This window comes from Centroberyx gerrardi, chromosome 16, assembly GCF_048128805.1.
Source record: "Centroberyx gerrardi isolate f3 chromosome 16, fCenGer3.hap1.cur.20231027, whole genome shotgun sequence".
NCBI classification, from domain to species: Eukaryota; Metazoa; Chordata; class Actinopteri; order Beryciformes; family Berycidae; genus Centroberyx; species Centroberyx gerrardi.
In genome coordinates this window covers 7415904-7442928 of record NC_136012.1, presented here as the reverse complement: position 1 = coordinate 7442928, position 27025 = coordinate 7415904, and the positions used below count along the sequence as shown (strand labels likewise).

Below are 27025 nucleotides of genomic sequence, written 5' to 3'. Positions count from 1 at the left end.
ATGACCCAGGAGGGGCAGGCTCTGCCCTCTCCCACCCCACCAGAGAACCCAGTGGAGCCCAACGCCACCGTCGCCACCTCAACCACCAGCCAGCCCACGGGGACGCACAGCAGGGCCGGGGTGGGGGAGGGGGGGTGCCCGGGAGAGTGGGAGGCAGAGGAGAGCGAGGGGAGACAAGAACACGAGGAGGTCAGAGAGGGAGAGGAGGAGGCGCAGAGGGAAGGAGCGGGGAGGGCAGAGACAAAGGGCGAGGAAGAAGCTGAGGCGAAAGAGGAGAGGATAGATGACGCTGGCGCTGGGAGTCGACAGACAGACGGAGGGGCGGAGGGAGAGGGGGAAGACGGGGAAGGGAAGCGAGGGGAAGGATGTATAAGTGCAGAGGTAAGCTCGGCGGAGGGGGGGGCAACATGCGAAGAGGAGGAGATGAAAGAAGAAGAGGAGGGGAAGGAGATGGAAGAGATGCCACCGCCGACAGAACAGGAGGCAACTCAGCCTGAGCAAGCTGGCCGGTTAGTTCATACATCACTACTACTACGCTCTGTCAAGACACACATTGCTGCTATTGTGTGGAAATCTTGTAACTCCCTTTTTTGACATTCATTTGTTTGTTTGTTTTGCAAAGTGTGTAATCTCTACCTTTTTCTTACCAGCTAGGAAATGTTGGGTATACATTGCACGACCCTTGAGCTTGTGAAACTCATTCAAAACTCAATGTATAATATAATAACACTAAAACTGCCACGATTGTATCATCCCCTAAAACCACCAACAGGTCAGCCTTACCCCTCACAGTTTATTGCATATATTTTACACAAAAATATGACCTGGATCTGTTTCAGGAGAGCATGAATCAGCATGCACAATGTATCACAAAAAAGCTGTTCATCAATTTGATGAATCACTTTTTAGTAACACACAGTTGGAAAATGTCAATGGCTTGAAAATACCAGCCTAAGACTGTGGCTGGGCAGTTTGTGTTTTGTATCATATCATGATAGAATGAATGTTTCTATGCTGAGTATCGTTTAATGCTGAGTAGTTTTAGCCTAATATGCTTTACTCAGTTTGCATCTTACAAAATGAATAAGCAAAAGCCTTGCCTCAATTAAATGATCTGAAACGCAAACAAACAGAAAAAATTGTCTCATTTTCAAAGAGGCTGTGGACTTACTAAATCGAATTTCCAACACTCTTTGAGAGAACACATTTTGTGGTAGTTATGCTGTTAAAGATTGTCCATAGCATACTTTTTGGACATGGGCTGTTATTTACCTGGCAATATTTTCTACATGTTTTGCATGGAAAGGAACAAGCAAAGGAATGTATAATGCAATCAAAGAGCATATATGGTGCCTCAATAACCACTACAAATGACTAGTGCAAATTAATTATACATGAGAATTGCTCTGGAGTATAGGAGATTAGTGGAAGGAATGACAATGGAGTGCTGAGTTTAAAAAAGTTTAAAATGTGGGAGAAACCTGGGAAAAACTGTGTTAGCTGGTATAAAATATGCTGAAAAACACATGTTTCTGATTAGTGTTTTACTATGTGAGAAAAATGTGAAACAAAACAAAGCAAATTTACAAGATGCTCATTATTTAAGCTTATCTGAACAAAGCCAAATGTTATGGGGATAAATTTGACCTTTTTGCTGAAATAGTTATAAATGCTTTGTTGTCAGTCTTAGAGGATTTTTACACTGTAAAATCCTGATTTTTTGGAAAAGTGATAGACTGGGGCCCAGTGGCATTATTTGGATAAGTTAAATGCATTTGAAAACACAAAAATGTCCTGTTGGTGGTTCTAGTGTCATAAAATACATAGAAATACATCAATACAAAATACAATCAATATGAAAATAAAGCTGTTTTACATCATTCTTTGATAAAAAACTGACTTTATGGAGCATTTCTGTCCAGCAGCAGCAATATAGAGCGCTATAATAGATTCATATTCTCTCAAATTAATGGAAAGTGTGGAGGCTTGACAGACGAGAGATGTGCTTCCGGTTATTCAGAAAGTAGAAAATTGGACATTGCTTTTTCATCTTTCATCTTTCTTCAACTGTCAGTGTGTCTATTCAAGCTGAAATATTTGCCTATTGTGCTACTTCTCCTGAATGAAGAATAATTTAAACAATGAATGTGAATGATCTACTTTGCATGTGTGCCAGTCTTAACAAAGAAACTATTTTCAAAGTATATGCCAATGAATTTTTTCCTAACATTCCTTTCCTTTCCTTTGCTTTCCTTTCCTTTGCTTTCCCTTCCTTTCCTTTCCTTTCCTTTCCTTTCCTTTCCTTTCCTTTCCTTTCCTTTCCTTTCCTTTCCTCTACTTTCACACAGACTGGAAAATGGGATAGATGGACATGAAGAAGATGACGAGGGGGAGGAGGAGGAGGAGGGAGGAAATGAGGAGGTTACACAAACACACTTGGACACTTTCAGCTCAAACTTTGAGACTAATGTAGAACAGGCCGACACAGAAGTGGAGGAAGAGGAGGAGGAGGAGGAGGAAGAGGTCCAGAAAGAGGCAGATGGGAGAGAAAACCAGGACAGTTTCAGCTCGGTGTTCGAGCAAATTGTCGAGGAGGTTGATGTTCAAGAGGAAGACGAGGAGGAAGAGGAGAGGGAGTTGGAGGAAGAGAGGGAGAAGGTTAGGGGGGACAACAAAGACGGCTTCAGCTCCACGTTCGAGCGCATCGTGGAGTCGGCCCTGCTGAGGGGCGGGACCTGCTACAGCAGCCTGGATTCGCTGGACGTGCTGTCGCTCACAGACGAGACAGACAGCTGTGTCAGCTTCGAGGCGCCACTGACGCCGCTCATCCAACAGAGGGCGCTGTTACAGGGCCCCGAACCCCTGGAACTGGAGCTAGCCACTGTGCAGGAGCAGGAAGGGGCTGAGGCCGGGCCGGAAGCCCCGAGAGGTGATCTGCAGGCTGGGGAGAGCACAGCGGGGCCCGAACATGGAGCTGGAGCTGGAGCTGGAGCTGGAGCTGGAGGAAGCCCACTGAGAACCACCATACCAGGGAGCAGGTCAGAGTTTGTGCTTAGCCAGCCTGGACGGTGGGCCATCCCTAATGGATACCATACAGACTCCCAGGGCGCCACAGAAGGTTCTGGAGCCATGCTCAACTCTGTCAGGTAAGGAGGAGGCTGTTTAAGGATGTTTGATTGGGTATTAATGCATACGTCTAGACATATTCCACCTGGACCCTATTTTCCCATCATTTTCCATCATACAGATTGATTCTTACCAAAATCTCATTAATTACTGTCAATTGCGTAGCGAAGCAACTGATGATATTTTGGTCAGAATCGATTGGTGTGATGGAAAAAGATGGGAAAACAGGGTCTACGTTATGCTTTAAACCTTTTGCTTTAAATCTGACTGGACTTTCATATGAGTATAACAGTTAACACACACTGTCCATCTTTCTGTTATGCCTATGGAGAGTTACTATAATCACATTTCCACAATGGCTGACTGACATCTGTTCCCACACCATGGTTACACTGTAGATATAAAGAAAGATACAGTATGCACAACCTTAGATATGTGCAAACGTGTTACACTTCCTTTTCGAATGTGAAACACTGTTGGGTGAACGTCCAGTGTGCATCCTGTCGCAGCCAGGCAAAGGAAGCTTTGTGCAGATTTCATAGGCCTGATGTGTAATTAATATACTGTGACCTTGGCTTAACCAGCAGGTGGCGTGAGCATGGTGAGACCCAGCTGTGGGCCCTGAGTGAGGGGGCAGGGTGGGTGGGTGGGTGGGGGTGAGGGGTGGGTTGTCTGGTTGGTCTGGCTGCTCTAAAGGAGCTCTTTTTGTTCCTGCACACACACTCAAACACACAAGGCGTGCCAAACAATTTAGGATGGCAACACACAAGCCTACATATACATATTATTGGCCAACATAAAGTACACTGCACGGGAAAAAAATCTATGCTCATGTTAAACGATTAGCATAATCATCCTTTATATCCTTCACTGTTGCTGTTGGTTTGGCTTCAGGGTCTTGCTAAGGAACACTGACTCAGAGTCAGTTTCCCCTGTCCCAAATCCTAATCAGTCTCATTAGTGAGGAAGTTGCAAAGCTGAACCCAGTTCAGTTTACACCATTTCCTCCAATCCTTTAGTATATAATAGAATAGAAGAGGAGAGAAGAGAAGGGAAGAGAAGGGAAGGGAAGGGAAGAGAAAACCTTACTGTACACAATTGGATTGGATTTGTGCACTTCAGCTTGAATGCACGCTGTGTTCATACCGCAGACTTAAACAGCAACAAGCAAACAAGGAAGGAAGTATTGAAAAATTAAAAAGTTACAGCAGCGTAGTTTTTACATTTTTATAGAGTCAGTGGTGGTAGGGGAGATATGGGGGCTTGGCCTGTTTAAGCGGTCTTATTGCATTCAGAATGAAACTGCTCCTTCCCCTGTTGGTGGTGATTTAAAGCTGGGCAAAGATTGTGAAGCAGACCTGGAGCTTGGGGCTGGGGTCTTTGCTTCCACCGACCCTGTTGCCCTAAAGCATATTTGCACAGTAGCAGAGACGATCTTATCGCCGACAAGCAGAAAACAAGAAAGGGGTTAAGCATGATAGCAGACTTTTGCAAATGGAAACAAACTCGTGGGACTAGTGTGTTTGTTTCATATGGGAGGCTTACACTGGATATTTATACTACAGTATTTATACAATTTATACTACAGTTGGGAAATCAGAAACAAGGTGCCTGTCAGTATCTTTGATGAACTTTCAAATAGCCAGCTGATATTCATCACAGATGCTGCGATTTTACACAATTACTTTACACTGTTAGATTTTCTATGTTAAGCTCACTAACTCTCATCCATTCTGTCCAGCATTTTGGCACCATGTTGAGGATATTTGCATAGACCCCAAAGAATTGTGGGATACATAGCAACAGCTGACACTACTTTCTTACATTTAATTACCTTAATAGCACTAAGGGGGTTTGAGCCAGGGCAGAGCCACCGAGGGGGAAGTGGTAACAGGAACCATATGGGAAAAAACCACGTAACTTGACCTATGGCTATAGGTCTGTCTGGCTGGCTAGTATGCAATCCTTAAGGCTCATTCTCCACAGCTCTGCCCCCTGCACGGTTTCTAGAGTTACAAATCCACTGGAATGCCAAATAGATGCACAGATCTCTGGCATGATCTGCTCAGCTAACTGCTGGGATTTGCTCTTGGATTCTCCTGGTGCTTCCACAGCTCAGTATGAGTTACAGGATGAACCAAGGATTCTGTATCTCTATCTTTCTCTCTCTCTCTCTCTTCTCTCTCTCTCTCTCTCTCTCTCTCTCTCTCTCTCTCTCTCTGCCTCCCTCTCTCCCTCTCTGTCTGTCTACAGATGTTGTCCTTTAAGCACGGACTGGCTTCCTGACCACCAGCGCCAAGCTGAATGAGCTATTGTTTATGTCATGACATCATCGTCTTCAGCTTTCCTCTACCCAGCAGGGTCTGAGTGTGTGTGTGTGTGTGTGTGTGTGTGTGTGTGACTATTGCTCTACTATGCTAGCCAGCTTGCCAGCCACTTGAGCACTTAAAGCTAGAGTGGATACATGTGCTACTCAGTCTTAAAGGGATAGTTCAAGTTTTTTAAGCCACCTACAGTATCTAATTCATCAGGAACTGGGAATCCTTTCTGTCCATTCAAAAAGCACTTGCCTCAGTGATTTCGTTTTTGGGATATTGGAGGCAGAAATTGCAAGAATTTGTCAGCAGTGCCAGGGCAAGTTAATGGAGCCAAAACCCATTACTCTGAAAAAACACATGCAGAACATTACAACAGTTTTATAAACTTTTCATAACATAGTTTACTATATAGAGGGACTATATGTGATTTTTAAAAGAAAGAAAATTCAGCCCAATTGAGTTGCACTAGTACTGGTAAAAGAAAATCCTTAAAAAAGGATGGACTGTAAGAAGTCCCAGTTCATAATAAATAGATAGAAAGGGGAGGCCTTCATAGAAAAACTCTTCTTAAAAGCTTTTTCTGATTTACAATCCCGTAAAACAGATTTAGGTGAAAGAGAAACAATAATTATGAATACAAGATATAAATGGTGTCTACTAGGTTCTGTTTGATCCAAAGCTCTGCTATCCACACACATTATCTCAACCTTGCTTGCGTTTACATGTCTTTCCCTGCGTCTCATCTCTTTTTTCTCTCTCCTTGATTCTGTCACTCCATCTCTTTGTTTGCTCCATCTCACCTCCTGCCTATCTCCTACCTCCCTTTATCCTTTTATCTCACTTTATCTCATTGCCCGTCCCCTCCTTTCCTGTTTGCATCACCTCCTCCCCCATTTCCCCTACAGTGCTCCCCTGCAGCCTCTTCTTATCTTTCATTCCTCTCCCTCCCTCCCTCCTTTCTTCCCGGTGGGTAGCTACAGAACTGGCATGGTTACACAATGTGACACCTCGGGCCTTGTGGGCAACCAGTCTTTTTCTCCGCAGGACAGACCAGCTGCAAAGCAGTGGATAAAAAATGGCAAGTCAATCAGTCAGCTAGTCAGTCAGTCAACTTGGCAGGCATTTCGTTGTTTTGTGGTTGAATCAGTCAGTCAGTCATTTTGTTGGCTGGTCATCCAGCCACTCAGTCATTTAAGTGGTAATCTGCTCTCTTTTTTTTTGTTTCCATCTTTGTTGCTCAGCCTCATTGCTGTGGTGTTTCTGCACTGTATTTCCCAGAGATCACCTGTCAATCAAACAGTGTGTCCAGTACTGTGACGTCTTTTTCCTTGGATTTTCTGTTGATGCAGTTTCAGTTTCTCTTTTCTTTGTCTGTTCAGCCATGGTGGCTATCACTGCTCATGCTAACTACCCAGTTCTTCTTCTGTTTATTCCAAACAAACCGGAAACAAATCGGAAACATGAAACACTTCCTGTACACCAGAGGATTTTTGAATCACTACTAATTCAACCATTATCAATGTTATATCAATCAGTGATAGCGAGTAGCAAAATGGACATTTCTGTATTATTACTTTAAGTAAGATAGTCAAACAGTCACTGACAGTGCCCGTCTCTTATCTAGTTATCTAGTCAGCAAACCTGCCTGTCAGTCGGTCAGTAAATCACTTAGATCATGTCGTAAATTATTTGATTAGTCTGTCAATCAGTCAGATACTAAGTCATTTGGTTAGTTAGTCAATCAGTCAGTCAGTTACTCCACATGAGTTGTGTCCCTCTGCGCCCGGCGAGAACCGCCACTGAGGTTGAAGCTTAACCTTAATCCATAGAGCCTGCTAAAACCACCACAAATACACTCTCGGTCTGTCTGTCTGTGTGTTTGTCTGTCTCTCTGTCTGTCTGTCTCTCTGTCTGTCTGTGTATCTGTCTGTCTGTCTGCATCCCTAACTCTGATGTAGATCCTGTCTGTCTACCAGCTTAACCAGCTGCTGACTAGACCCACCTAGTACTTGTTTAATGTTTAATAACGCAACCTGTGGTGTAATATTGACACACATACACACACACACACACACACACACACACAAATGCTTAAGAGAAAGGAGATACACTGACATATGCCTACCTTACACAACACACAGAGAAACACACACACACCAAAGCACAAACTGATGTTCAGAAGTCAAGGCATGGCCCGGTGTAGCGGAGTGTGTGTGCGCATTCACGCATGTATTCGAGTGTGTGTACGTGTGTGCGGCGTGTACGCCTGCACATCTGCATGCATGCATGTGTTTCTATGTGTATTCACGCGTTGAGCATACTGTGAGTGTGTGTTCCTCCCCCCCGAAGCTAGCGAGCCTACCAGATCTAAGCCCAAGCAGAGCAGATAAAAGCCAGACGCAGCCGCTCCCATATCAGAGAAGCAGCTCTGCCTCGTGGACTAATCTCTTTCATATACACCGTCGAGTGCAGAAACACACACACATGAAAGACACAGGCGCGCGTAAACAAAAATATGCATAATGCGCATACATCCAAATGCTACGCGATGGGGGCCCTTGATATTTATCGTTCACCTTCTGAATCTCTCTCTCTCTCTCTCTCTCTCTCTCTCTCTCTCTCTCTCTCTCTTTCTATCACTCTCTCTCATGCACACACACACACACATCTTTCATGGTGTCACTTTGGGAATAAAACCCTCAGCGCGGTTCTATAGCGCAGCTGAAATACCCTGCAGATTATCCTTTCCTGGCTCGCAGTCAGGCAGTGATATGGACACACACACACACACACACACACACACACACACACACACACACACACACACACTCACAAATACACATGTGCACGCACTTTTGCAACACAAGCAGTAATACAGACAAATTCTCTCTTTCACCCTTCTCTCCACACACACACATGCACTCACACACTCACTGACTGAATCATTTCAGCACCAACAGATTTATCCCTCTTTCTGTCTATTTATAGCTTGACTCTATGTTTTATGACACATCCCACAATCTTACTGTACGAATGACTGTTTTAGCTGAATGAGGCTCTTCTTACCATAGGCCTGTCTCCTCGGAGGCCTGTGTCAAGGCTTCCTGTATGTGCCGTTTGGAAGGCCAACCAGACTCTCGCAGGGAAAACACTTGTGTCTGTTTTGTGGCATTTTTCCCCTCCTGTCTGCGTCTGCAACAGATTGTAAGGCAGAAAACTGGGAAGTTATTCTCTAGTTGTAGCCAGACGAAGCTGCTGTGGTCAGTGTTTTGCTACACAATCCCACACCTGACCACAATTTGTTTCACCCAGCCAAAAGAGGTCACCATTGTCCATTGTCCACCATTGTATGTGTGTGTGTGTGTTTGTGTGTGTGAGAGAGAGAATGAGAGAGAAAAACAGAACCACTGATTATATTGTGCACAGGGTTGTGGAGTAACAGATTACATGTAATGAGATTACTGTAATCTGATTATAAAAAATAGGCTTTATAGTATAGAAGTGATCAAATTACAGATAATTTTGAAAATGAGGTGGTCACTTTGTTTTTACTTATATATAATATTTAGGGAATTACTAATACATTAGTACTAGTAGATTACTGGACAACAATCAATTAACGGGGAAAGGCATTTCAAGATAATTTGGTTATAACTCTGTAATCTTAATTCTTATTTATAATTCAAATTACAGTTCTATAAATTGGAGTAAATTGTTCATTTACTTTATCCCCACATTCATTGGTTTTAGTGGTAATCCCAATGTTACTCAGTTTGATTATTTTAGTGGGTTATGCTACTGATTACAGTTTCAAGTGGTACAATCTGTAACAGATTGCATTTTGATAGAAACTTGCAAGGGTATAAATGTAAACACTAAAGGACAGGTGGAAAAAGCTCTAGTTCAATCGATAATGACCAATTAATTTAGTAAAATATCAATTACAAAAGCATTAGTTAATCATTTGGAGGCCTGAAAGATGCAGTAAGAGCACGCTCATTGGAAATTTCAAAGGAAATATCTTTCCATCTTTGCAATGGATAGATGGAAGTGGTGGTTTGGTGTGATCAGTGATCTTGTGTGGCCTTGTTGTTTTCTGAGTTGAGTGTGTTGGAATCTGTTGCTGGTTAAACTGGGAGTCAGCTACCTGGAGCACAACTGGACTGATGTTTAATACTGGGATTTGCACATAAACGTTAATGACAACGGTCTTTTTGAGTCTGTTGTTGGCATTATCGCAGCATGGCTGTTTATAGTTGGCTAGCACAAAACTAAGGACTCCTTTGATTGGCTGCATATGTTAGAGAGGATGTAATTGATAGGCTACCGGTGGTAATTGAGGCTGTGATTTACAGAGGCACTTATCTCACTTATCCTCTGCTGGCTGTGTAAACACAGAATCAGTTTTTCCCTTGTTCAGATCTGTGCTACATCAGGTTTATAAATCCTGTCTTCTGTTCCCATGTAAATCCATGGCCTGTAAATGACAAAGTTTAGCCATGATTCACAGGCTGACATGTGACCAGTTTTCAACAGCACCTCCTTGGTCCAAAAAGGATTCTGGTCCCAGTGCTGATCGAATTTCTGTGTTGTTGTTGTCGTCAAGGAAATTTAGTTGTTTTGTTGCCGTTGTCTATGCCTGATGATCTGCAGACCTTGTTTAAAACCGGCCTGAGACCAGATTGCAGTGAATCCCTCAATATAGCGGCCAAATACTGCTGAATACCGGTAAACTTCCTCCTGGGGTCCGTCTCTATTCTCCTCTCTCATCTCTCCTCACCTCACACTCCTCTAAATCTGTCGATTGCGACCCCACAGCTGCCTCTCCGTCCTCTGCCTCCTCTTTTCTTCTCCTTTCCACCAGACTAGAAAGGGGAAGGAGGGATTTAAAAAGAGAGGGAGCATGCAGGGATGTGTCAGTGTGGCTTATAAAAGTCTGTGCGTGTGTGTGTGTGTGTGTGTGGGGGGGGGGGGGGGGGGGGGGGGGGGTGTATCTCCATGCCATCACATGATCTGTTATTACAAACGTTATTATATGTCACTGTAACCTTAAATTATGTTATTAACAGCAATGTAGAGGCCAATAAAAAGGTAAACTATGACCTCCAGTCGGTGATCATCATTAGGCAAAAAAAAAAAAAAAAAATCCCCTAAAAGATCCAATCCCCATACACTTCTCAGTATGATGTGTACTATGAATTTACATCATAAATTGATCTATGCCAGCCTAAAAAGATAGTAAACCCAGAAATAGCCATATGAAATAAGCAGATGCTGGAATGTAGCCCCCTCAGTGAACTTCAGCAGTCCAGATACAAGACGTCCCAGTGATATTGAACTGATCTGCTGGCTCGGAGCCCTTCACTTCAATGCAGAGGAAGTCTGCTGGCCGGGACACACAGATCTATTGTACAGCCACGACTTGGAACATTATAATTCATCAGAAAAAGTCTCTCCAGTCGGCCCGACAGCTCCGCCCCCAACATCCTCTCCTGTGAGGAGTGGGCAGGCAACCTCCAAGAAACTTCAAGGAAAAATACACAAAACAAAACAAAAAAACCCAGCCTGTTGACACTATGGTGGAATAACGCAATAGTCTGATTTACGCTCCCCGAACGAGGAGTAACTATGCATGACCTGGCGTCCGCTTAAGTGAATGAGGAAATCAGATTTTCTTGGGGATAGTTTAGCAACGAAAGCGGGGCCGATGCAGCTTTTACCGACTACTGGATGATGAGGCGGTCGGACCGCAGCGCGCTGCTAACCGCTGATTTCCAAGATCCAAGTGACGATGTGGAAAGACGAATATGATGTGCATTTTGACTTCTTACTGCAGCTCCTGTAAGTTTGATGTTTCCTTCACCCTGCGAAGTTTGTACGGGTTTTACGTCTGAATGGGTGGGAGCTTAAACGCTATGCTTCGTGGCAAAATGGAAATAGTGGAATTGGTTGGCTAGTGTATAGTGTAACTTTACCCTGGCGAGAAATCGCTGTAATATTCCCATAATATTCCTATAGGGACGTAGAGTGTGTCTGTGGTAATTAACAGTGAGCTAAAACTGACTTTGTGGTGTTTTACGGTAATTTTTTATCTCCTATGTTATCACTGTAATATTCCCATAGGGACTTAGCGGGTCTGTGGTGCTCAATAATGAGTTTATAGCGAACTTATATGGTACTTTTTTTTTTTTTTTTTTTTTTTTTTACCTCCTATGGTATTCTCATAATATCGCCATTACCATAATTTTCCCATACGGACTTATAATTTTGCCGAGACATCTTTTAAAAATTAATTATAGGATTGCTATATTTCTTTTTCATGAGGGTCAGTCTACCATCACGAGGTTAAACTTTATGTAAAATCAACGTAGTATTGCCGTAGGCCTGTTATACCAAGAAAAGGTCTCTATTCGTACTTGTAGGAAGCCTAATTGCTCTAAACTCTTGTTTCCATGGTGGTTTTACACTTTGAACTGTGACCAGCAGCTCTACAAAATCAACATGAGCCAGCTCTTTACCCACTAGGTGATGACCCATCAATGTCAACAATACACTGAAAACCAAAATGTATTAAGGTGTGTGACTTCTCCATTTGTTGGCCATCAATTAATTCAGCAGTAAGTTAGTGCAGTCAGAAGTAAATACCATGTAAAATAGTGTGAGGCCATTTCAGTGGCTGGAATTGACATTGTTGACATTCATAAGTCCAATATTGCAACATTGTCTGTGCTGAGATTGTATCTACACGCCTAAGCAGATGACCTGGTGATGTTGACGTGTGTGTGCACACACACACACACAGCTCACTGTGTATCTCACTTTGTCCATTGCAAAAGCTTGGTGTGCGACAGTGTGTGTGTGTGTGTGTGTGTGTGTGTATATGAAAGAGAAAGAAAATCATGTGAAATAACAAAATTGAATATTAACACCCCCTATAGTTGATGATCATCTCATGGAAAATACAGTTAAGACCCCCCTACCACACACACACACACACACACACACACACATACACACACACACCTTACAGGCACACCTTGTAGATGTGGGTGAGGGTGGCGCACAACCATGGAGATTAGTATATGAGTCACTGGCATGCAGCGTCATGCTCTCTCGCTCTCTCGCTCTCTCTCCCTCTCTCTCTCTCTCTCTCTCTCTCTCTCTCTCTCTCTCTCTCTCTCTCTCTCTGACACACACACACAGTAAGTGCCACTCACATTGACTGAATATGTGTGGCCTGGGGATATAGAATTGTGGCTTTAGATAGACAAGTAGTTTTACTCTCTGCCAGTTGGCCCTTAGTAAGGTCAAGTATTTTAGAACAAAAGGCCTGCATTGGATATTTGATACTTTAGACCGTCTCTCTCTCTCATTCGCTCTCTTATTTTATGTGTGTGTGTATGTGGTGTGTGTGTTGGTTCTATCATTGCCAGACAGCATTGCATTGGGAGAGCCCGGCATCATTTTAGCCCCATGACTGATATGAGTTTTGAATGATTTATGAGGTCTCTGAGTCTAGTGAATTAATACGGTCAGACAAGCGAAAGCAATTTCACTGCAAACACTGGGCTAGATATTGTTTTGATGGTTTACCACAGGCTCATTGTGTGTGTGGGTGTGTGTGTTTATGTGTTTATGTGTTAACGTGTGTGTAGGCATGGTCCAATTGTGCATGCATCTTTCTGCCTGCATGTGTATATATACATGTATGTGCTGTGTTTGCATGTGTGTACACACTACATGGTTGCCTGTGTGTGTGTTTGTGTGTGTGTGTGTGTGTGTGTAGTTTCTGAAGCCAGCGTGCGCCTCACAGCAGACATGTGATAGACAGTGTCACGGTAGTCTACAGTCCCTCTTCTTCCTCTCCTCCTCCCAGCACAGGACACCCAGCTTCTGCTGTATCCATGGCAACCGGCACATCACCACGACAACACAGCGTAGCGTATTGAATTTGGGAGGCTAATGCAATTGGCCTGATCAGATTATGCAAAAAAACATCTGAATCATCTGCCGAGAATGCTGACAGTGTCACACAGATGCAGAGACAGACAGGCAATGACATTTAGACTGAGGAAGTGAATGTGCATCTTCTTGAGAAATGACACTGGGACCGTTTGCTGTTTTGCTTCGATTTGCTAGTAAATGCAAAAATAAATAGCTATTTATGCTGTTTCTGTTCAATACTGCCAATTATTAAAAGTTATGCTCTTTTGCTCTTATGTTAGATGATGTGTCTCTATGGGTTGAGTGGGATAAATGTATTATGGGCGCTGTTAATAAGATCTGCAGTCCGTTTCAACTAGACAAGGCCTTTTGATTAGATTTGTCTAATAGGCCTAGAGAAGAGGCATAATTTGTTTCACTTATATGTAAATGCTATCATATGTTACATCGCAAAGTTATAAAAAAGATTGTTTTAACTTGTAATCAAAACCAAACCAGCTGCTTTGAGTATTTCAAGTCTAGTAAAAGCTAAATATCAGTTAAATTAACATCCCACTGATTAACCTTGGGATGTAGTTGTGTGCCAGGTGTACCGAGAATGCAGTACAGTGGACACAACTCAATATCTCAATCAAACTAGCTCAATATGGCACAAGCTTTAAATACATAACTAAATAGGCACTAATTAATACTTTAATTCTCTACATTGATTCTCTCCGTTCTCCCGGTGATACTTGAGCCATCTGGGGTACTGCAGGCCCAGGCTTGGTTAGAGAGACCGTCCCTCAACTGGATGATCCACATTCAAACCCTGCATTGGCAAACATCCACCCTGCTGAAGTGTCCTTGAGTCCCTACCAGCTCCAGAGTTTCCGCTCTGTAGCTGAACCTGAACTCTCTGTAGATGGGAGCAAGAGAGAAGAGAATCAGTCAGTTCGTTTTTTGAAGCATTAATGCTGTTGAAGCATGAAACTGTATGCTATAAGCCCTGTCTCTTGTGAGTTCTCTATCAGTGTGATTGTAGGTAAGCTTTTTGAAGCTGATTGAAGAGTGGGAAGGGGTTAAATCAGTAACAGCAATGGTCATATTAAAATTTCATTGTTCAAAAATCAAACTATTTCATTGAATTACCTTCTCAAAAAACCTATCACATGGCCATCTTTTGAGTGAATGAAAAGAAAGGACAATTGCTTTTTGGAAATAAAGTAATTATGCAAGGATGCAAGTGCAGACTGCAGGGATGGCCTTATTTCTGTATGCCAAGGCCTATTCCTACATGTTTTTTCAGCTTGATCTGTGATTTAAGGAGTTGAGTAAGCTGTTGTTTTTGCTGTGCCAACATTACTCTCAGAGTTATGTCAGCGATTGCATGAAATCATTTTCCAACTTTTTTTTAAAGTGTCTCCAAATCAAGTGGATGGCAATGTGTCGAAGTCTATTGGGGTAGAAAAGAAGCTGTATGGAAGTTATTTTCATAATCATCACAAATTTAACTTTATAATTCAGTATATATGACAGCTTTTCTGTGACTCTTTGGTTCAGTGAATGTGTTGTTGAATCAGTTCTAACCACAAAGCTAGGAATTATAACTTCAACCAGAGTATGTGTAGTGTCTGAATACGGTAATGTCTGTCATTCATGCAGGCTATACAAGTCATTCCTTTGCAATGGAAACTGCATGTTCGTTCTAGTGTCTGTAACTGTTTGGCAACTGATTTAATTTTTCCTTCCTAACCTTAACTACTCATGAAAGGTTGAGTACATTCGGTCTTTTGCAGCAACGCCCTGTTTCAAACTCATGCAGTTACACCCATTCACACCTGGGATCTTCCCAGTACAACCACTGTCTGCTGATGGCCAATGAGCAACTTTACTGGGGCAGCTGGGGGTTAGCTGCTTTGCTCAAGGGCAAGTTGATGGTAATTGCAGAGGGAGGGGAGAACATATTTTTCTGTCTTATAGGCTACAATTGCCCATACCGTTGTTAGTTTTTATATTAAAATACGTTCACTTTCTAACATTATATATTTGAATTTCATGCAACAGTTTGAGATTACTCCACCTTTATGGAAGAGATTGGGGAAGGTACATTCTGCTCCAGGCCTACAGATTTTTCCACAGCCACTGCAGTAAAATAGGACATTAAGTGGCAGTGAAACTGGGTCAACATCATAACAAGTCATTTGAAAGTCATTTGACTTTTATTTGTGTGTATGTTAACATATGTTTATGTAATTGGGTTTTGTGCTCAGCAATTTACAGTGTCTTCTATTCAGCTTAAGTGAGTAGGCGTGTAACGATGGACATGTGTTCCATTCATTAACCTGGGCACCTGCTTGTGTGTATGTGTGTGTGTGTGTGTGTGTGTGTGTGTGTGTGTGTGTGTGTGCGTGCGTGCGTTCCCCTCCCTAGCGATGCCAACCTCACAGACGTGCTGTCTGACTCAGAGGAGTGTGATTTGGGCAGTCTGGAGCGTTTGGAGCGCGGCAGCACCGACACTCTGGCCAACGGCTGCCGAGCCGACTGTGAGGCCGCCAAGAGGCTGGCCAAGCGCCTCTACCACCTCGAGGGCTTCAAACGCTGCGACGTGGCCAGACACCTGGGCAAGAAGTGAGCACACACACACACACACACACACGCGCGCGCACACACACACACACACACACACACACACACACTACTAAAAGACCATAAACAGAGAAAAACATATGCACTGATATGAACAGGCACATATGTGTATAGACAAGACACACAGACACAAAGTATGCATCTACAGCACATTTACAGCATGTAAAACCAGCACAGATTGATTTACAGACTGACAACAAACCTCATGATCAAGCACATCAACACAAGGTCGCCACATGCTCAGAACATTAACAGCAGGACATTCTCAAACACATGCAGTCACCTCAAGAATTTACATTTATATAACATTATATAACATTCATATCCCTTCAGTGCCACGTTGGTATGCTGATGCATCTCTCACTTTCTCTTTCACTCTTTCTCTCTCTCTCTCTCTCTCTCTCTCTCTCTCTCTCTCTCTCCATCCTGCAGTAATGAGTTCAGCCAGTTGGTGGCGTCTGAGTACCTGAGTTTCTTTGACTTCTCTGGCCTGTCGCTGGATCGAGCCCTGAGGTAATGCACAGTCAGCACTCGGTAGCGATGTGTGTGTGTGTGTTGGTGTACGTGCGCACACGTGCATGCGTATTCTCCCCATTCCCTCTTCACAAGGCATTAGCGTTGTGCTAATCAAGCTGTCGTGTTGCATACAGTTGCAGGCTACTGCAGTTGACAGCTGTGTAGCACGTCAGTGCCTTGTACCTGACATGTTGCTGTCTAAACTGCTGCCTTCAGTCCGAGTTCCTCAGCTAAGAAGGCCTGATGTGTGCACTTCAGGCTGGGGCTGGTGATACATGATGAGGTGTGCTGTTGTTGAAAAGTAACACGTAGCACACTTAGTGCCCTGCCTTATTTTGGGTTGGTGTTGTTTGGGTTTTAGCAGTTTTGATTCTAATTCTGCTTATCGATTCGATTCCCTTCCTTATCATGGAAGAAATGAAATGTTTCTGTAGAACCCTTTATTTTTTATCATTGTAGATTATGTTTCGAACAAATAGGCTAGATTGAATGCAGAAAGAATGCAGGTTACTGTAGTTGCCTGCGCTGACCTAATATTTCTTCTCTTTTAAATCCAAGTATTTTCCTCAGCTTCATTTTGACACTTTAAAACTGGGACATGCAGCATTGATATTTCAGCACAAAATGAGCAGTATGAAGGCATGATTGGAGCATGACAAAGCTTATTGAAGCCCATTGATTCTGGCATACTGTTATGAATTCAAATCAATTTATTTCAAATTCAGAAGGAGAACTGGTTTTCAGTACCGGACCATAGACACAGAGGGAAAGAACATGCAAGAACATACGTTTTTTTTTTTTGATGACAGTATACTTCAGGGTGCATGACCAGTTTAGAAAAGAAGAACTGCTACAAAGAAGGTTTCACATTTTCTTTAATACCAATCAGAATCATGCATTTTTCAAAAATGACTAAAATAATTTGACCTCGTGTTGACCTTGTGATGTCATCTGTGTGTGACAGGAACTTCTTGAAGGCCTTTCCGCTGATGGGGGAGACCCAGGAGAGAGAAAGGGTCCTTGTACATTTCTCCAAGCGATTCTGCCACTGCAACCCACAGACACCGACCTCTGAAGGTCAGGACCATGAGGGTGATGATGGTGGTGAAGGTGATGATAATGAGGAAAATCTCTTATGATGTGGAGAAAAAAAGCAACCTTAATGACCTTTTAATGACAGCAAAGTGATGATGTAGATTAAGTAGAGTAAAGCAGTTCTCTCTTTGAACTGAACTAAAGCTTGCTAAGAAATATGATCTACAAAAAGCTACACAGACTGGAACACATTGTATAGTATTTTTGTTTATGTGAGTGTGTGGCAGTGCATTTGTGCATGTGTGTGTATGTGTGTGTGTGTGTAGCAGAGCAGCATGACATTTCAATGACCTTAGCCTTGTCTATTGTCCCCTGGCAGACGGAGCCCACACATTAACCTGCGCCCTCATGCTGCTCAACACTGATCTACACGGACACGTACGCACCGACTTTTACTAAGTTTTCTATTCTATTGGTATTGTAGGATCCACTAACAATAGACAGAATTCTTCTTGCAAAGCTGGCAAACAAAGTGTAAACATAGTCCATTGTCAGCAATGGCATGTCTCCATTCACATCTCTTTTTCTGTCTCTTTCTTGTTCCCTCTCTATCTCTCTCTCCCTCTCTCTCTCTGTCTCTCTTCATCTCTCTCTCTCTCTCCCCTCCCCGGCCTACTTTCTGACCTGTTTCTGTCTCTCCTCTCCTCTAATCGTCTCATCCGTTCATTTTTAAACTGGAGCACTGTGGTCTGGGCGACAGAACTCGATCAGTATCATAGGTCTTCCTCGACCCTCCTGCTCTGCTCTTTAACTCGACTCACAGTCACAAGTTAATGATGCTTTTAGTGAATACCCTTCCTCTAACAAATATCCTTCCTCTTTTTCTCTTTTCCATTGCTTTTGCTCCCTTTCAATTCCTTCCCCTGCTAACCATATCTGGTCCCCCGGTCTCTCTCTGCCCCTGCAGGTGGTGAGTATGCTTATAGTACTAACGCTAGCTGTGGTCCTCATTTACATCTGTGCCTGGAAGGGGTGTTTCTGTTTGGTCAGCTAACAGTATGATTCAGGCCAATAGTTATGCATCCTAAAATTGGATATTGTATTGGAAAATTTCCCAAATGATAGAATCCAACAGAGCCAGGTGAAATTATGTATGGCAACTTAATTTTATGCCTTTTTCACATACAGAAGGAATTTAGATCTCTCCAAAGAAGAGAAAAGACCCAATTTTAATCATCTTAGTTCCATGACAGAAAAATAATTGTCTGCCTTTATATTGTTTAGTAAAAGTAACTTGATATTGGCTAATATTTAATCTACTTAATTTAGTACTCAGTATTTGTATCAGCAGTGAAAAAGTGGTATTGATCCATCCCTACTTACAGTACAATGTTGTAAATTACAATATCTATAAATTGAAATTAAAATTAAACAATTTAGGCTAGGCTACATGTTTCCTACTTGATAATATGAGGCTTTAAATTAATAAGGAGTGCAGTGCCCTTCTAGCATTGCATGAAAGTATAAGTACATTTGTGAACTTTGAGTGGTTAATCCAATTGGATTATGGCCATGAATTATATTACAATAACCTTTTTCTCGCCATACAGTGGATGTAATGAATAATTGAAACGTAATACATTTTGTTGTGAATGTTACATCCAATCCTGCGTATTTTAGCTTTGTGAATGCTACTTCTCCATGAAAAGTGAACATTCCTCATTTCTCAGAGGAAAAGTGTGAATCTAGGGGCACTAACCAGGTCTGCCACCTCATTCATTAGAATTACTGTCCTCCTATATTTTGTAGTAGCAGTGGTGGGTCAAATCGTTTTGGTTCCACGGCTGTTCCTTTTTCAGATTACAGGTTTCATTCAGGCGTAAACAGGCATAAATGTAGTAATTCTAAACATTGGCCCTACACATTAGATAATAATGTATTATTTTAATAATCCCAGTAGGGGACTTCTCTTTCCTCTTGTCCCCCTCCACAGGGAGGTCAGAGGTCAGGGTCAGCTATGGTACAGGAGCTGGTAGGGATCCAGTGTGTTGCTCAAGGACACTTCAGCAGGATGGATGCTTCCCAACACAGGGGCTTGAACCCAAGTCCTCTAGTTGAAGGACAGGCTCTCTAACCACTAGGACACACTGCCATCCCAAAACAGGCCCACATGCTCAGGTTCTTTTAATATCACATTTTCTCTAGTGGCGGTGATTCTATTGCTTTGGTGGCCTAATGCTTCCTAATAACTACAGGGAAAAACACTGGCAAGGCAAAGCTGATTCTAGATCAGCGTAAACCCCCCTCCCCCTGTTATGTAGCAGCATAACACTGCCACCCAGTGGAGGATTAGGGAACTCCGCTCAGGTTGGTGCAGATGAAGGTGGGCTTGAATCACATTCACAGCCCCACATACCGCTGTGTTTTTGGAAACTTCAGGATAGACAACATGGCTCTGCTCAAAAAAAAAAGTTTCCCAAGATAAATCTTTCAGGGAGATGACATTTCCTCTCAAATGTCAATTGAATTTATTCATTTTTTTCTTTCTCTCTGTCTGTGTCCGTCTCCATCTGTCTCTGACTGTCTGACTGTCTGTCGGTTTGTTTTCCTCTCCTCAGAACATTGGGAAGAAGATGTCTTGCCAACAGTTTATCAGTAATCTGGACGGCCTCAACAACGGCAAAGACTTCCCCAAAGACTTATTAAAGGTATAGAACTCCTCCTGAGCCAGTACAGCTACATATAAAGCACCTACTGTTTGTCAGCTTGGAGGGTTTTTCCTCACATTCCAATGCTGTAATCAAATTAAAAATCCTCAAAACACATTTCTACAATCTGTCTCTTTTACCATCTTGCCTACACAGGTCTTGTATAACTCGATAAAGAATGAGAAGCTTGAGTGGGCAATGTGAGTATACATTTTGTACTTATCAAAAGGCAAAAGTATTTAGAGTATGCAAGTTCTTCAGAAGTATGTCAACTTAAATTCATGCTAATGTGGGTTATCTGTATGGATAATTGTGTGTGTGTGTGCGTGCAGTGAGGAGGAGGAGCTGAGGAAGAGCCTGTCAGAGCTGGTGGAGGAGCAGTGTGAGGGCGGGAGTAAACGTGTTGCCAGGGTAACGGACGGCAATAACCCTTTCATCGCCATCCCCATCCTCCTCAACGCCGTCACCTACAAACATGGAGTGCTGACCCGCAAGAGCCATGCCGACATGGACGGCAAGCGCAGTGAGTGCATGCACGCGCACGCACACACACACACACACACACACACACAGACAGACACACACACACACACACTTTATTTAAGTTCCAATTCTCTCTCAATTATTGTCAAAACATGTAAGAAAAGTATTTTTTGTTTCTGTCTTTTTCTCTGTCTCTGTCTTGGTATCTTTCAATCTATTGCTCTCTCTTTCTCTCTCTCTATCTCTCTCTGTCTTTCCCTGTGTCTCTCTCTGTCCATCTCGGTCGCTCTTTCTCCCTTTTTATCGCTCTGTTTCCTCTCTCTCTCTCTTTGTCTCTCTCTCTGTGTCTCTCTCCCAGCCCCGCGGGGTCGCCGTGGTTGGAAGAAGTTCTATGCGGTTCTGAAGGGGATGATCTTGTATCTCCAGAAGGTACCGCATCTCACCCTCTGCTCCGTTGCCATAGAAACACACATCCACCACCGCAGTGACAGCGGTGCTGGTTGCTGCTAGCTGCTCTGCTCTGTGTGTGTGTGTGTGTGTGAGAGAGAGAGAGAGAGTGAGATGGAGAGAGTGTTAGAGAGAAAATGAGGCATAGCTGCTCTAGTGTATGTTTGTCTCCCCTTGCTGGTGAGAAGGATGTACTGACCAAATGTGAGGCTGTGAAGTCATCAACCTGAGGCTGCAAAATGAAATGAATGAGCTGTATCTTTGTCATTGCTTTATCTTGTTTTGGTTAGAATGGATATTGGTATAGATAAGAGAGTAGCTATGTTTAGACTTATCATTTAAAACTCTAAAACTCTACTTTATTCATTATTGTTTGCCTGTTCTTCTTTATTTTCCCTCCTCCAGGATGAGTACAAGCCGGACGCAGACCTGTCGGAGGTGGACCTGAAGAACGCCGTGCGGATCCACCACGCCTTAGCCACCTGCGCCACCGACTACAGCAAGAGAGCCAACGTGTTGAAGCTGAAAACCTCCGACTGGAGGGTCTTCTTGCTGCAGGCGCCGTGAGTCACCCAGATGATTTTAACATGTCGCCATCACACGGCGAAAAACTTTCAATCTCCAAAAAGTCAACAATACAGGAATTAAGAAGAAAACAATGGAATTTTCCCTTTCACACATATATTTTTTGAAATATACAGTATATATACTGTATATGTAACACATTGTCAATGGTTTAGCATGACTCAAAGGTCATGAAACATTTTGTGGGCGCAGTGTCAGTGGTCAATCACATAAAAAATGCAAAACTTGAGATGAAAGGTTTCAGCAGGACACTGAAAATATGGAATTTAAGGTATTTCAAATGAGCAGGTAACCAATTAAATAGACATAATAGTATATGGCGATGCCTAAATCTTCTGGCATATTAATTCCAGTAATTGATCAATTACTTTGTGATTTTGAAAGTATTGGTGCAAAGTATGAATTAAACTCTATTACTACTAAATTCTAACTGAATCTGTTACTGTTACTGTAAACACTCAATAATCACATTAACTTGTTAAATTACTCAAAAACATGTTTGAAGGGAAAAGGCATTTAGATTATAGACACTGACATAATTTACAAAAAATTGAAATAATGGTTGATACTAGTTAGTTGTAGATAGTTGTAGATGATAATAACATAATTAAAATTATAGTCTGTGAACTGGAATAATTGTTTGTTTTTCACTCTGCCTACCCCAACGTACCTGGCTTTTTCTTCTGGAAGAACCCAGGGTTGAATGTGGTGAAACTAAAATATACAGACAGAGAGACACTAGTCAAGCAATTGTCACTCTTTCTGTCTCTCTGCTCCCTTGCTCTCTCTTCCTTCACCCTTTCCCATCTCTCTCTGTCTCTCGCTCTCTCTCCCTCTCTCTCTCTCTCTCTCTCTCTCTCTCTGCAGGAGTGAGGAGGAGATGATGTCTTGGATCTTCCGGATAAACCTGGTGGCGGCGCTGTTCTCCGCCCCGGCCTTCCCTGCCGCCATCGGCTCTATGAAGAAGTTCTGTCGGCCCCTCCTGCCATCCTCAACCACCAGACTCAACCAGGTACACACTGGCACACACACACACACACACACACACACACTACTACTAAACTAACGCATTATCACATTGTAGGCTTACAGACATACACACATTTATGAATGTGCATACATACATAAAGAGTATCACAATACATACACTGCAAAAAAATCTATGTATCAGCAACCACAGTCCACACAAAAATCATACTCATAGGGCCGGGTAATTTTTCACATTCTATTTGCGTCCGCTTGCTTCTGATTGGCTGTTTCGGGGGGTCTTCCGGTGTTTCTTGGGGCTGCGATTGGTGCAGGCGGAGCAGCTGCTGAGTCACGAGAGCAAGCTGAAGCAGATGAGCCTGGAGGTGGAGGAGCACCGGAAAAACCCGCCCTCGCCCGACCCCAAGAGCCGCGAGTGGGAGGAGTACCGCCTCAAAGAGCACTACCTCACGTACGAGGTACAGCCTTCTGGGGAGACGCTTGTTCGTTTTTCTGTCGTTTATTTATTTATTTTTTACAAGGCTGACAGCAGCTGAGAGGTCAAGAAGCATGACAGACTTTTAGATCCCAATAACTCAAAATGTTGTTCCATTTTTTCTATAACATTTACAAATGATACAAATTTACCATTTGCAGCATCAGAATACATGTAAGTCTCTTGTTTTTAGCTGTCACAAACTGTCAGTCCTTATACCAGTACCTCAGTCAAAAAAAAAGAATGAAAAAAAAAAAAAAAATTTCAATCCAACACAATCAAAGCAAGTAGTGAGGCGACAGTGGCTCTACAGGGTCCAAACTACAGTTATTTCAGTTTATCTTATTCTATTTTTTTCTTTTCCTTGTTTTTTTTTTGCTTGATTTTGCATTTCTTATTCTCTTGGTCTCCCTGCCTAAAACATCCCATCTCTCCTCCTCTCCATGAGCAGAAGAGTCGGTATGAGACGTACATCAGCCTGCTGCAGGCCAAGCTGCGCGCCGAGACGGACGACCTGGAGAAGATCGAGGCTAGCGTGATGGGCAGCTTGATTGGCGAGGGGGGCCGGCCCGGCCGCGAGGGCCACCTCCGCAAGACCCAGTCCTCCCCGTCCATCAGCCAGGCTCACGCCAGCGGGCTCAATGGCAGGGCCGCCGGACGCACCGCCCCGGGACAGAGGAGCTGAGGGGGGGAGGAGGGTCAGAGACCGCGCCCTGCAAAACAACAACCCTCCAAGCCAAACCTAGCTTGATCCTACAACATCTTCTTAATAGGGTTTTTTTGGTTTGTTTTTGTGTTTTGGCTCCTCCGTTCCTCCTGTCTCTGCTCCTGGGTGGATGCGCAGTAATATTCGTTGTACTTGAGAGGGGGGGAGGGGGGCAGCTACAGGAGAAATGACCGTCGCTATCCTCGCTAGAATTTATCAACCCTCGTGATAAATTTGTGTCCCTGAGCAATAGATGAAGAACCCGCCCTCCGTCCCCGACAACTTGATCCTGCCAAACCTCAGTTCGTGGACCTTTTTTATTGCACATTAAATTTCTATTTATCACAGTATCATCAGTATTATTTTTCAGTGCAAGTAAGATCGATGCAATTGTCTTTTTTTTTTTAAATGTGTCTTTAGTTATGAGCAGATTGAGGACATTCTAGTGTTTTGGTTTCAGGCTAGAGAGAAGAACAAGGAGAGGGCAGTGTGATCACCAGCAGGTTTTATCCACCGACTATGAAAGATAGAGACAGATTCTTTACAGCTGTCATCGCTCGTGTTCCCCGGGTCTGATTTGCCTTCGGGGACACTGTCCTGCCCTTGTTCTTCAGTCTAGGTGTCGGGTGGTGACGGGTCCCGGGTCCCGGGGGTGAAGGTGGTACTACTGTAGCATTTGGCCTTTCTCACTCACTCTCACACACCCAGCTCCTCACATGCCTGAGTACGGACCCTTTGCGGAGCACGGTGTGTGTAGATACAGCATATCTGTCCCGGCGTTACAAAAACTGGACTCTTGAACGCTCGCAACTATGAACTCAGACGAACTTCTAGAAGGTTGGAGTCCCTGCTATGTGTAGCCTATTTATTTATTTATTTAATTTTTAAAACCCCGGGAAGGGTTTTTGCTGAGCACGCATGCTCTTCTTCAGCAACGCCCCGCTTCACGCTCGTACAGTTAACACACATTCACACCTTGGAGCTGCGCAGTACAACCACAGTCTTTCACTGTGGGCCACTAAGCCGCTCCACCGGAGCAACTGGAGGTGGAGTGCCTTACTCAAGGGCACCTCGACACTAGTTGTTGAGGGAGGGGGAGAGTGTTACTCTTTCGCTTGTCAGATTTTCCCAGCCGGTGCTGGGATTTGAACCAGCGAGCTTCTCATCACAAGCCTGCTTCTCTGATGTTCGGGCTGCCGCCGCCTCTAGTGCTGACATGTATTTAATTATTCTGTGTTTGGTTTTCTTCCAACAGAAAGCTGAACTTGAGATGATAACGATATGTGACTGAATGAAAGCACTGTGCCATGTTCTGTTCGTACAGTTCCCCCTCACTGCTCTTTTAGCGTCATGACAGAGAACACGGACTGGTGCTGGACGTGATAGATAACAAGACACGGTTGGATGCTAGGTTTCTGAAGATGGAAATGAAGGACAGAACAGGAAAGTGTGGGTGGGAGGCATATGACTGGATCGGCTGGTGTGTGCTGTGATGAAGTAAATGTGTGTGTGCGCGTGCGTGCGTGTGCATGCGTGTCTGTGTGTGCATCCGCATGCGTTTTAAGTGCTCGCAGTTGAGACATTGAAGCTGTAGGCAACAGGAATAAGTAAATAAAGCAGGGTCATGTTTTGTATTAAGGATTCAAAAGTGCTATTTAGCATGTTGGGTGAGGAACAATCCCATGGCCTTCTGTTGAATAAGACTGCCGTCACAATCAGGCACGGGTTTCTCAAAAGCATCTCAGCACAAAGACAGTCCTATTGACTAGGGATGCACCAATAACACTTTTCAACTGTCGATACCAGTTCCAAGAAAACAGAAAATCAAGTTACTTTGCTTTCAGATTCAGAATCAGAAAGCACAGTGACTTGACTTTCTGTTTGATTTCTGACATGTTTCATGGGCCTCTTGGAGGCTACCAAGATGAAGATAACCAAGATGTTTTTGGGAAAGCAGGCCCAAGTCTAGCACAGAGTGGCTGGTTGGAGAACGTAGCAGCGGGACTGCTCCAGCTAAGCATGTGAAATCAATGAAAACCGTTTGGATACTGGAATGGAAGAGGGCAACAGTAGCAGAGCGGCCCCGCCAGCCGAGTAGGCGTCAACACATCCTCCACGTGGGCTGGGAGGAGGAGGAGGACGGACAGACTTGAATTCTAAGAAGAAGAGACCGCGTCGGTTTTCTAAGTAGGAGACCGTCTCTGCTTGACCGAGAGGACAAAGCAAACAAAACGGATGTCTGACTCGCTTCTGTCTTTCCAAGTAAAGCAACGTGTTGAGCCTGTTTTTCACAGGAGGGCTTGTGTTGAGTTGTGTGAGGAGGTGAGGATGAGGTGGGAGGGGCACCGGTACTGCTGTTTGTGAGCACCTTAATTGATCCCCACCCACCCAAACACACACACACACACACACATACACGCACACATTTCCTCTTCCCACCTAATATGCTTTTGACACAACTGTAGATCAGTGAGCTCGTGCCCCCTCACTCAGCCTCAGCGGCACAGAAGCATGTGTGCCTGTGGACACAACCGGAGCTGTGGATATCTAGGTTATTAATAGTCATATCTTCGGCTCTGGACACGGCACCGCTGCTGCTTCCCATATCACACGTACAGCGACCGATGGGATCTGAGATCCTTACGGACTGGGCTGGAAACCTGGAATCGGAGCTGGAAGCCCGGAAGCGGATCCGTGTACAGACCAAAATCCTGGAATGGAGCTGAATTTTCAGAGAGGAACTACCATTTTATAAAGCTGTATTGTTAGGATAAATAACTGCTTTCTTACTGGGAGACCTCCCCTTATAGTCACTTTGGCTGTTGTGCTAACCATTGTTTCCCAATGTTCTAGGGTAGGCCTGTGCTGTAATATAGGATTGTGAGAAAAAAAAACATATTTGTTGATTGTTTTGTTTTATTTAAAGAAAAAAAATGACGACTTCGGCACTTTGATGTCAGAATTGGATCTGGATTTTTTTTGTTTTTGTTTGTATATCTGAACTGTTTTTTGACAGGATGCTCATACTATGTAAAGGACATATTTACTGAATATTTAGTCTGTGCTT

General features: G+C 43.5%; 1 protein-coding gene across 3 annotated transcripts; it reads left to right on the top strand.

Annotated features, from left to right (window-relative positions):
* On the top strand, positions 1 to 27025 carry psd2 (pleckstrin and Sec7 domain containing 2). 3 transcript variants are annotated; one of them, XM_071927124.2, is made up of 17 exons: positions 1 to 120; positions 154 to 264; positions 382 to 509; positions 2349 to 3146; positions 15801 to 15998; positions 16449 to 16529; positions 17497 to 17609; positions 17947 to 18005; positions 18535 to 18537; positions 20186 to 20275; positions 20432 to 20475; positions 20608 to 20798; positions 21117 to 21187; positions 21611 to 21768; positions 22658 to 22802; positions 23092 to 23235; positions 23704 to 27025. In XM_071927124.2, the coding sequence occupies exons 1-17, from the start codon at positions 1 to 3 to the stop codon at positions 23935 to 23937; spliced, it is 2688 nt and encodes an 895-aa protein (XP_071783225.1). In that variant the 3' UTR covers positions 23938 to 27025. The 3 variants fall into 3 exon arrangements, with proteins under 3 accessions (XP_071783225.1, XP_071783224.2, XP_078145062.1); XM_071927123.2 differs by lacking the exon at positions 18535 to 18537 and having other exon boundaries at positions 1 to 509; XM_078288936.1 differs by lacking the exons at positions 1 to 120; positions 154 to 264; positions 382 to 509; positions 2349 to 3146; positions 18535 to 18537 and adding an exon at positions 11003 to 11285 and having other exon boundaries at positions 17497 to 17642.

Bases quoted from the DNA above. Each gene is read 5' to 3' on its own strand.
- psd2 (XM_071927123.2), top strand. From the start codon at position 1: ATGACCCAGGAGGGGCAGGCTCTGCCCTCTCCCACCCCACCAGAGAAC. The intron at 3,147-15,800 runs GTAAGGAGGAGG...TCCCCTCCCTAG, and splicing joins GCCATGCTCAACTCTGTCAG to CGATGCCAACCTCACAGACG. The intron at 20,799-21,116 runs GTGAGTGCATGC...TCTCTCTCCCAG, and splicing joins CGACATGGACGGCAAGCGCA to CCCCGCGGGGTCGCCGTGGT.